At 39.3% G+C, this 11,881-nt stretch overlaps 1 protein-coding gene across 1 annotated transcript; it reads right to left on the reverse strand.

The window, feature by feature from the left end:
• Positions 1–420: 420 nt before the first annotated feature.
• Positions 421–10,451, reverse strand: IL1A (interleukin 1 alpha). The gene is made up of 7 exons (XM_002811788.3): positions 10,371–10,451; positions 9,651–9,705; positions 8,646–8,694; positions 7,538–7,760; positions 5,418–5,588; positions 3,921–4,045; positions 421–1,753 (listed from the first exon to the last, which is right to left on the reverse strand). Exons 2-7 carry the CDS (start codon positions 9,695–9,697, stop codon positions 1,553–1,555), a joined length of 816 nt encoding a protein of 271 aa, XP_002811834.2. The 5' UTR covers positions 9,698–9,705; positions 10,371–10,451; the 3' UTR covers positions 421–1,552.
• Between the last annotated feature and the right edge of the window lie 1,430 nt (positions 10,452–11,881).

Here is an 11,881-nt window from a genome sequence, read left to right on the forward strand (position 1 = left end):
ATTTTTTTTTTTTGTAGAGATGAGGTCTCACTATGTTGCCTAGGCTGGTCTTGAACTCCTGACCTCAAGTGATCTTCCCACCTTGGCCTCCCAAAGTCCTGGGATTACAGGTCTGAGCCACCGTGCCTGGCCTGCTAGTTGTTTTTAATGTAGCTCTGTAGGTGTGAGTTTGTATAAAGATGGGAACACATGTTTTGTGTATGTGTAATGTGAGCTTTAAGCGAACCCGGAAATATTATCATTCTTAATGCCATTTATGCATACTGGCAGCTAACAAAGAGGAGAAAAAAATATAAAATCTTTGTTTGATTTTGTAAAGTAACACTAAATACAATTATTTATGTAAACGTTTACCATTTGTCCCTAATTACCATGCAGTAAAAGAATGATTAAGACAATGAATAACTATGTGTCAGAGAATTTTGTTGCAAGCTTTATTCAGTTATGACTGATAATACTCTACCAATCACTATTGTTGATAATAATGTAACATTATGGTCTGATCACAATTTTTAGAACCTAGAAGAAACATTGATTACATTCTAGAAAAGAAAGTTTTGATAACAGTGGTCTCATGGTTATCAAAGTTGAGTTCATCTAATTTTAGCTTGTAGGACTTGATTGCAGGTGGAATTGAATGAAACAAGAATGCCCAGGTAAGTTTAATGGCAAAAGAGTCAAAGATCAGACCGATTACTGGCTCAAAGTAATTAATGTACATTTATTATATGATTACAGGTCTCCCAAGTACTAGAATGCAGAGTTTCCTGGCTAGGGGGTAAGCACAAGTTGGACCAAAATGCCCTGTATTAATGAAATCAAACTTACTCATCCCAGAAAACACTGTCTGCTATTGTGGAGGATGCCTGGTCACACTCAGGATGAAGGGGCTCCCATAAATACAATGTTATAATTATCTTAAATATATTTATAAATACATATATAAATAATAATTAAAAAATAACATTTCGTGCTTTGCCTTCATCTTGAGGCTCGGCTTCAAGAAGTATTTTACCAAAATGACCTCCCTGATTAGCATAAAAAACTGTTGCAGCAGGAAGGCTTAGGTATTATTCCCTCCATTTTGAAAATGATAAAACTGAGGTCCCAGAAACTTATGCTATTTGATTAAGAGTTCATCAGCAACTTAAAAGTAGAAGGCAAACAGTTGAAATGAAATCCTAGGTCCATGGCTTCTTATTTCAACTGCTGTTGTGCATATTTCTTAGTTTTCTTATGCCTTAATTTGCCCATCTGTAATATGGGTAGAGTCTTTTCGGTAGCCATAGTCAGTAGCTCTGGTCCTCCTAAGATTGTCACGAAGAATAATAATTAAAATGATTGGTACTACGCAAAATATAGGGTGTTCTTTAAATAACAAACAACATTATATATTAGTGTTGGTTCCACTCTTACAAAGAGTCTAAACATTCATTTAGAATTACAAGGCTCAGTACATGCTCAGCAAATGACTAACAGTAAAGGATTTAGTTTCTTCATGTACATGGTACATATGAACTGCCAACACTGCACAAGTGAGCAGACTCCAGACCTAAGCCTGGTTTTCCAGTATCTGAAAGTCAGTGATAGAGGGTGGCCCCCCTGCCAAGCACACCCAGTAGTCTTGCTTTGTGGCAATAAACAAGTTTGGATGGGCAACTGATGTGAAGTAGTTCTTAGTGCCGTGAGTTTCCCAGAAGAAGAGGAGGTTGGTCTCACTACCTGTGATGGTTTTGGGTATTTCAGGCATCTCCTATGAAGAAAAGAAGAGAATTCTGTTAGAGAACAAGATGTTAGAAAAAGGACTGAAGCTCAATCCCTTGGCATTTGGCCTTCATGAGAAACAGCACTTTAGGACTATGGCCGTAACGTGATGCTATAGGCTCTTCATTCATTTGTTCATTCAGCAAGCATTTATTACATGCCTAGTAGATGTGTGGCCCAGTCTATTAATAAGAGTTAATTTCCTTAGTTGATTGGAGAGAGATCTAAATTAGTTATGAAGATTGCCAGTGACACTAGTATCTCACTGTATCCAGGCAGGTAGGAGGGAAACATTGTTTCTGTCCTGCCTTCAACATAGGCCTAAGACATTTTGCATCAAATCTGAGCACTGGTGATTCTAAGCCCCCTAAACGTTTTGATCTCCAAGTGAACAAATCATACCTTTGGGAAATCAATTTAGCATGTAGATGACATTTATCTCAGTATTTAAGTCAACAATTGAAGGTTAAACACACACACACACATATACACACACATACACACAAAATTCCTAAGTATATCAGTAACTAAACTCTTTCAATATATTCTCTTTAGAATGTACTTTCCTCTTGAGTATGAGTAGAATTTACCAATACTTCTATGGAAAAATAGATTTCAAATTCCAAGTTGAGATGCTTGTTTCCTACTCTTTTAAATCTAAAGCAAGTAAATATACTTTTGAGGCTTCCTTGGGGTTTCCAATGTCAGCAGAATTTATTTCCCAAACCTATTCCTCTCCTAGTTTTTCCCTTCTCAGTAAATGTTGTTTCTCCTCTTCCTTCTGTTGGTTCTATCTCCAAAATATAACCCAATTTTGTCTGTTTCTTTCCACTTCTTTTCCTTACCCCACCCCCATGACTGCTGTGAAACCTCCTCATTGGACTTTCTGCTTCTCTATTGCCTTCCTTCTTATCTGTTTTCTATTTTAGAAAATATAAGTGAGGTCAGGCCATTGCACTGTCTGAAACCCATTAATGGGTTTTCATTGTACCTCAAATGAAATCCAAATGCAAGCTCTGCAAGCACTAGTCTCTGCATATTTTTCCTCCTTCTCAAAATGCTCCAGTTCCAAGAATGCTTCTGATTCTTGGAGCTGTCCTTACCATCTTGAAGTTATAGGGCCTGGGTGCATTCAGACTCCTCTGAATGTCCTACCCCCAAACCCACAACCATGACCCGCCCCCTTCTGTCGGCAGCTCTCATCTCACAAGGGGCTTTGTTCTTACCACTTTGTCTAAATAGCACTCTCCCACTTTTCTCTATCTTAGCACCCTATTCTTTTTTTTTTTTGCAGCATCTTGCTCTTTTGTTGGTTGTTTGGGTTGTCTGTTTTCCATATCCTCCAGAAGACTAAGTTCTATGAGACTAGAGGCTTTGATGCACCACTGTCTACACTGCTGTTGGCACTATGTCTGAAAAATAGAAGGCTCTCAATGAATAATGCTTGTTGAATAAGTTCATGAATGAAGCTACTGCCCTACTCTGTAGACATCACTTGATCCAGGTAGAAAAGCACAGGCAAGCACATAAATTCTAGTTGGGAATAGAAGGTCTTGGATTATATACTTACAAATTGAGTCACCCACTTATCAGTGGAGAAAACATCTAAGGCTGTTGTGTGTGTGAGTGTTTGAGGGGGAAAGTGGTAGTGGAGATAGGGCTGGGACGAAGGATAATGCTGACATCAATGCAGAGAGAGGGGCACTGGAAGCAGCAGGCCCCATTTTGGGACTTGGCTCCCAGCTTGTTGCTTTGTGCCCATTGGCAGGTGATTAATCCTCTCTGATCTCAGTTGGCTTATTTGAGTTTCTTGGAGGCAGGCCACATTGTCCTAATGTCTAGTATTGTGTAGGTCAGATAATAGATGTCAGTAAAGATCAATGGAATAAATGGATGCTCTGGGATGGGAGGTGAATAAGGTCAGGCAGGGAGAGGAAAAAGAAAGAAGGTAATTTTCCTCTTACTCTCTGTTATATTTTCTCATAGATCCTGCCTAGGCATGCCTCTGGAATCGATGGGAGTGGGGTGGGCAGGTGGGGGCTGTGGTAGGAAGGAAAGAGGACGGTGTCACCTTGTTAGAGGTGTCTGCCTATTGGGCTTATTTACAAACATATGAGATGTAAATGAGGGCAAGTTGGAGACAAAGGACAACTGACCTTCAGCAGCACCGGTTGGTCTTCATCTTGGGCACTCACATACAATTGAGTTTTTGAGATTCTTAGAATCACGGTAATTTTAGCATCATCCTTTGATGACTTATAAGCACCCATGTCAAATTTCACTGGTGAAGAGAAGAACCAAAAAGAAAGTAAATTCATGTATTTGTATAAAATCAAGTGTTGATGTAGATTGTGTGTGCATGGTGTGTGTATGTGTGTATGTGTGTGTGTAGTTAGATCCCCACCTATGGTGTAAATACCTGGAAGTCAGGAATGGAATTCTATACATCTTTGTGTCCTTCACAATGTCTTCCACACTCACCAGGCAGGTAAATACTTGGCTAATGTTCTTAAAATTTTCTACATTGAATGAATCCTTGGGGGCTGAATAAGTGTTGAATTTCTTATAATTTCATTAGTGGGATAAGACCCTGTAAGTTGTTAGATCATAAGTTCATAATGACCTAACATGGAGGGGTTTAGGAAGCTGATACACTCATATGTTGCTAGTGATACTGAAAAGTAGTTCAGTTTTTACTTACAGAATAACGTTTAATAAGAGCTGTCAAATTATTTATGCCCATTGATCTAGGCATTCCACTTTGGGATGTGCTCAAATAAATTACCAGATAGGAGAAAAAACAATAATATATACAAAGATATTTGCAACCAAGCTATTTAAAGTAAACCCAAGGGACCAACATAGCAACCTGATTGAATTGTCTAGTGATATTAAAAATGGCAAATACATATGTGATGTCAATATTGGGAAAATTGCAGAATAATATTAATAGTATTAAGTAGGAAAATAGAACACAAAATAATTTGTAAATGTAGAGTTGAAAGCATGTTAACTGAAGTGCATCCAATCAGAAAAAGTCTTGCTTGTTTGTTGCAAAATTGCCTCTCTGGACCTTTGAAAATATGTATACTGTTGAAACTGCCATGAAAATTGGATGTGTGTGATAAAAGTTTTTGGACACTAAACTTCATCCTTTAAGCCATATTTGTAGCTTATTGGAGGTTTTGCCTCACAAATATGTTACCAGAGATAATAAAGAGCTTCCTAGTTTGGTGTTACTTGTGAGTTTGATCAACAGACTTTTTAAAGGAGAGTGATTGTTCTTCATTGGCTTCTGGGTAAATCTGAGTAAATCATTTAATATGTCTGATAGTCAGTTTCCTCAGTTTTAAAATTGAGGGTAAGAATGTCTGAAAGAACCAAAGAGGTAGTACATCAGCTAGCTTTGTGCACAACCCTTTACTCTCAAAGATAGGAAACTTCTGTCTTGTGGAACTTCCAGATTTAGTTGAACCTTCTGCCCTGGCTTGGGATTTTTATGGGGGCGCTGTGCTTCAAGGTATTCTAGAAGAATTGTGCAACCCAGAACTCTGAAGAGGTATGTTTTTTGCAAGCAGAAAGATTGAAATAAATAAATAAGTAAATGAAAGGAGGGGAGGATGACAGAAATGTCTGGTGCCGTTTTAATGTACCTGCTTCATCCAGATTATGTAATGCAGCAACTGTGAGGTACTGATCATTGGCTCGAATTATACTTTGATTGAGGGCATCATTCAGGATGAATTCGTGTTTGATGATCCTCATAAAGTTGTATTTCACATTGCTCAGGAAGCTGAAAGGTGCTGACCTAGGCTTGATGATTTCTAAAACCATGATCACAAGTGCAGATTAATGTCTATGTACAAACACAGATGATATACACACTCTAGTACAAGCAGGGAAAATAGTTCTGGAGGGGGTATTAGGAATATTCCAATCCAGACGAGGAAGCAAAGAGAAGTGAAATCACCTAGTCAGCAGTAGAACTGGTTTTCTAGGATTATCCTTGTTGTTACTTATGTGCTTCTTTTTAAACATCAATTCCTCAGGCAATAGTTTCGTTGTTTTTAAAGACTATTTGCGCAACTTTCTCATTTTTCATTGTTTGGGTGTTTCTAACTGACAAGGAAGACTACCAGTATTTCCCATCTATGTTTTCAAACAAATGCACTCTGAGAAAAAAATGAATGCATTAAAAATAATTATATATGTCACAGAGAGTGCAGATCCACCACATTTCTGCAAAGTGGCACATATCAATAGCGTCACAAATCCTCATGGCTCTGGGAAATTCTACTTCTAGGAATATATTCTAAGGAAATAAAGGGTGAGAGAAATGAATATTTATTTATACAGATGTTCATTGTTGCATTGCTTATAATGGTGAAAAACGGGTACTCTAAAATGTCCTCAATACATTGCTAAGTAAGAAAAGCTGGATATAAAGTTGTAAATAGTGTGGTCTTGATGTTAGACATATTTGTTCACATGTAGGTATGTGTATAGCAAAGATTTTAAGGAAACATACCGTAGTGTTGGCAGTAATAAACTCACTGATAATATGAGTGATTTTTATTTTCTTATATTTTGTTACATTTTAAAACCTTCTAGGTGAACACATGTTATTGCTTAGGTATTATCTTAAAAACAGGAATATTGGGTTTATAGTTCATGTGGAGGCTTGTACAGTAAAGGGATGGAGGAGAAACCATGATTTTTTTACTCAGGTAGAACTGAATTAGATTTGAGGCTCTCCTACTTACAGATGTGTGCCATTGGGCAGTTTACCTCTCTCAATGAGCTTAGTTTCCTTTTATGTAAAATGAGAAGGTAGGATTCTTGTGAGGTTTAGACATAATCCAGTCATTAATAAATTAGTATTGCTGGTAGTATTCATATAGGTGTAGTAGTAGTAATAATAATAATAATAGGCCGGGCACGGTGGCTCACGCCTGTAATCCTAGCACTTTGGGAGGCCGAGGTCGGTGGATCACGAGGTCAGGAGATCAAGACCACGGTGAAACCCCGTCTCTACTAAAAATATAAAAAATTAGCTGGGAGTGGTGGCGGATGCCTGTACTCCCAGCTACTCGGGAGGCTGAGGCAGGAGAATGGCATGAACCCAGGAGGCGGAGCTTGCAGTGAGCCGAGATTGCACCACTGCACTCCAGCCTGGGTGACAGAGCCAGACTCGGTCTCAAAAAAAAAAAAAAATAATAATAATAATAGCTAACATTTATTGGGTGCTTACTATGTACCAGACATTATTCTAGTCCAGAAGTTAGGGAATGTTGACTCATTTAATCTTTATAACAGTCAGGAGGACCCAGCTAACTCAGTCTGTAAAGCCTGAGACTCTTAATCTTTACAACAATCCAATGAGTAGGGGATTCTGATTATCTCCATTTTACAGTAGAGGAAACTGAATCACGGAAAGATTATGTAACATGCCCAAGGAGGCATAGTTAGTATGAGAGGAACATAGCTTGTAAGTGGTCTTATTACTGCTTTCTCCTGAAAGGCTAAAAGTCACACGACCTTTACAATATGGCTAAGAAATAATGGCTGTGAGCAAGTATTCTCGATTCAGGCCACTGCTCATCTCTCCCTCCTGGAGAAGGATAAAAATTAATTTTCCTTCTGGATGGTTACCAGACTAATGCTTGGTTGTCTTCTTGTTATTCTGACTCCAGTTTTAATTTTCCCCTAAATTCTACTGTCCCTACTTGCTTAAAACTGTAAAAGAAAGATATTATTGTGCTTGACCCCTTACCTTCCTCTGAGCCGTTGGCGATGGCCTGCAGGTCATCATCAGTGATGGATTGGCTTAAACTCAACCGTCTCTTCTTCAGAACCTTCCCGTTGGTCGCTACTACCACCATGCTCTCCATGAAGGTAAGCCTGGATGTTTTAGAGGTTTCAGAGATACTCAGAGACACAGACTGATCCATGCAGCCTTCATGGAGTGGGCCATAGCTTACATGATAGAAGGATTTCTATGAGGAAGGAAGACAGAAACTGAGAGGCTGTTCACGGTCAGGGAATGAAAGTTCTTTCAGTAGGTGCTGTATTCAACAGATGTAGTGAGGAGGATCTCCATTCTGGTCTTAGGTAACTGATGTTTCATTAGGCTTCCCTCCCTCTCTCCCTTTTGTCTCACCTTCCTTCCTCCTTCCAGGATAAAAGATTTTTTTAGGAAGACTTTTTCATTTATTTGCATGCTCAAAGATGAGATGTTGTAACTAAATAGGTTAACAATGATTGTAGTGAGTGGTAGCTTTCCAATTAGTTCCCTCTCAGGAGGTTAAAAATCTGCTTAACAATGCTCAAGATATTTTAGAAATACTCCCTTGGGGACAGCTTTTAAAGCCAGTACTGAAGACATACCAGGCAGTACTTATAGTGTCTATTTGTGGTCTCCAAACACAATAACACAGATTGGTGAGTGGCTGTAGATTTCTCACTTTCAATTGGCTTGCTTCCTCTCTCTCAGCTTCATGTTTGGAGACTTTCTCTAACCTCTGATGCTGGTGTCAGAGAGGACAACCACAACACATCATGTTAGGAGACAGACACCTGGTGAAACGGCCTGCGGGGCCTTTCTCAGGATGGCATAACTAACATCCTGATAAAGCCTGCCCCAGGAGACTCCAGTTCTCAGGGATTTGGGATAGTTCTGTTCTGTTCTGGAAGAAGCCAATGCACATCAGCTATTAGTTTAGAGAGGCAGCTGGTCTCGCTTATAATGAAAGACAGGTCTCTGGACCTCTAGTGAGGGTAAAACAAAAGCATTTAAGATTCAAGTCATTGCTGTTCTCTCTGGATGAAGAAACCACTGTGTAAGAATAGCAGTACCATGAGAATTACAGTCATTTGCTTACCTGATTCAGAGACAGATGATCAATGGAGGAACTGTCTTCTTCATTTTCACTGTCAAAATAAGATGATGAGAATGTAATTGTTATTTCAGTGTGGTCTCTGGCCAACGTACTTTAATGACCATGATAGTTGTGGGTCACACACATACACATGGCCATTACTGTCATCTTTGAAATTTAAGGACTTCTACACATACACATAGGTAGAGTAATTCCTACCTTACTAATCTGGAATTAGTAGTCATCAAGACAGGCTTTGAGCTTTACCTGTGCTTTATCTGTAAAAATTGGACTTGGCTAACAAATTGAAGAGCTTTAATTGAAGTTCAGGGAAGAATGTTAAGCTCCTTAAGAGAAAAGAAAGGTTTTGAAGCACTTCATTTTTATTTTAACCAAACAGATTGTATGTTACACATTGCTTTCATGTATTCACTAAAACAGATTTCATAATTTATACTTAGTAAAATATCTAGGCAAAATTTTGACAGCCTAGTTTGTGTTAGTATTTACTACAGATAATGGAAACATCATGTTAGTTTAATATGTTCCGTAATTTTATCTTTGTGTTCATTTACCTTTCTTCTACACCTGAGTGAGATTTGCCTGCATATGTGAGTTCATATGCCCAGCTTGCTGTGGAGCCATTTCCTGTTCTTGAATGAGATCAAGTTTTCCTGAGAATGGACCAGTAAAACCCATTCTTATATCAGGGCATGTGATCTCAACAGAGGCTGTGTCTAAGTTGATGCTGATATTCATGTAGGGCTCAGCAGACCTCAAAAATAATTTTTCTAAAATGGCAGTCTCCCTGCCAATGTAATCTCAGTTTAACATGCTGAATGCTTAGTTTTTCTGGGTCTTCTCTGAACCTTCTCTGACTTCAGGACTAGTACACATCTCTACAGCCTCTGCCAGCCTGCCCCCATGCTGGTCACTGTTATGCCTAGGTGGATTCTGGTGAGCCTTGAAACCCTCATTAAATCACAAGAGATAAATCTTATTCCTTACCTGTAACAGTTCTTCAGGTCTTCAAACATGTCTGGAACTTTGGCCATCTTGACTTCTGCAACAGAGAACACCAGCCACCATCAGCTCAGCCAGCCTCTAATCCAGATACCTGTGAGGGGAGCCTCTCCTCTTTGTGCTTCCTGAAAACTTTGTTGAATGACTTAGTCCACATTCAGCATTTTCTCCATCTTCTAGCTCCTTTGAATTAGTTTGCTATGTACCTGTCTCCTTTGTTAGATCGTAAACTTCTTTTAGAATGTTTTATTTATGTTGGTATTCCTTATGTGCCCAACCTAATTTATTGCACAGAACAGGCATTCAATCAATGAAAGTTTGAAGAGGTTACAAAAACACCACAAGAATAAGGTATTTGCCTTACACAGAGGTAAGAGAGAGACAGAGTTGGAAATGTTCAATTTTCTCCTAATAATTTTGGATAGTAGAGATTCCCTCCCATGAGAAGCCTCAGTTGTATTCACCCATGCCCTCACAGGAAACTAGTTCTGCCATCCCTCAGTAAAACGAATCAGTCCTTATCAGCAAAATGAGAGAATCATTTTCTGAAATCTGACTGTAATTCTAGGTCACATACCAAACCAGGGAGGGACAAGAAAAGAAAGGAGAGGCTGTAGCTTTAGAGAAGGCAATGTGAGAGAAAACAGCCAAAGAGAAAAACAACAACAGAAAATACTTTAATAGCCAGAGATGTGAGGACAATACCTTTGCTGACTCAAACGCCAATGAAATGACTCCCTCTCTGGCTGGCAGCTTAAGCCTGAGTCAGTCTTCTTCGCCTTTTGTAATTGTCTTAAGTAGGCGTGGCTACGTGGCTACAAGTGCGTCGTCGAAACGGGGAATTTACAGGGAAGAATTCAGTTTTGTATTTTTCTATGTTCATTCAACTCGATACTGGCTAAAATAATGAAAGATGGCATAGCTGATATTATTGTTGTTTGCAGATATTCCAGAAGTTATTGATTTGGTTCATTTATTCACCGCTTTGCTTTATCAGATGACAAACATGTAGTCTTAGAAAAAGGGAAGTGCAGGAAACTTATCAAGTTTCTAGGAGGAAGGGAGAAATCGTGAAATCAGAAGTCAGGGGGCTAGATTTGGAGAGGAATTTATTAATAATAATAATTCTAATAGTAGCTGTAGTTGTGTTCTGGCTGAATTTGTTGATTGTGCTCCAGGGTGAATTGGCAGAATACTTGGCAGCTCCTGGCAACTTTTGAGGGAAAATGAGCCATCTTTTCTGAAGAGGGAAGTTTGCTTGATTAAGGCATAAATCACCTCAGAGTATGGTGTGACAAGCTCCTAGTTAGGGCAGGGTAGAGAAGAGAACAGTGGTATTTGAACACAAAGAAGTCTTGATCCTCTTACTCTTCTGAATATTGTCAACACATTTCCTACAGAGGGGATGGAGCTTCAGGAGAGAACTCTCCACCCTGGCCCTGTTACAGTAAAGTAGCCCTCTACCAAGGACCAGAAAGAAGCCTGGTCTTCTGTAGGATATGCCCAAGGTGCGTCTTCTGTAGAAGAAGTTGTATGCAAGCCCCGGGAGGTATGCGTAAGGCCTCAGCCAGAAGCCAGTGGCTAAGTTTGGGAATGGAGATTGGGAGAAAGGAAGGCATGGATTTTTACATATGAGACTTCAATGGTGTTGCCTGGTTACTATTATTAAAGAATTTCTCAGCTTTTATAATTCCCGTGGCCAGCCTAGTTCAGGTGGCAGAACACCAGACTCTTAGCAAATAAATGTTTTGGGTTCCCAGTTGGAGTTTAAGCCATGTATATTTTAAATAAAGGAAATGAACTAGGTGTGGTGGCATGCCCCTGTAGTCCCAGCTATTCAGGAGGCTGAGGCAGGACAATCACTTGAGGCCCAGAGTTTGAGTCCAGTGTGGGCAATATAGAGAAGCCCCCATCTCTAAAAAATAATAAAAGCAGAAAAGCACAGATCTGGGAGGAAAGCAGCTTGTGTGAGTTGGATAAAGTATTCCCTCTGCTCCTGTTTAATTGTAAATAATGGCGTTGGTTAGATGTCATAAGGTCTATTGCAGGTGCAAAATCTCTTATTCTGGTTTAATGCCAGTCTAATTCTCCTTCATAGACTTGGTGCTATGTGCTATAGTAGTTATAACAAGAGCCACAGAAATAACCACACTTGGATGTAAGCAAGTAAGTGTAGCACCAGACTAGGGTAGAAGCTTGGGTGTCTAAGGATGAAT

The sequence above is a fragment of the Pongo abelii genome, chromosome 12 (assembly GCF_028885655.2).
Source record: "Pongo abelii isolate AG06213 chromosome 12, NHGRI_mPonAbe1-v2.0_pri, whole genome shotgun sequence".
In the NCBI taxonomy this organism is placed as follows: domain Eukaryota; kingdom Metazoa; phylum Chordata; class Mammalia; order Primates; family Hominidae; genus Pongo; species Pongo abelii.

Excerpts from the sequence above, each read along its gene's own strand:
- IL1A (XM_002811788.3), bottom strand. The coding sequence starts at position 9,697 with ATGGCCAAAGTTCCAGACATGTTTGAAGACCTGAAGAACTGTTACAG. Across the intron at positions 8,695-9,650 it reads GACCTGAAGAACTGTTACAG|TGAAAATGAAGAAGACAGTT; the intron begins GTAAGGAATAAG and ends TTATTTTGACAG. Across the intron at positions 7,761-8,645 it reads ATCATCTGTCTCTGAATCAG|AAATCCTTCTATCATGTAAG; the intron begins GTAAGCAAATGA and ends CCTTCCTCATAG.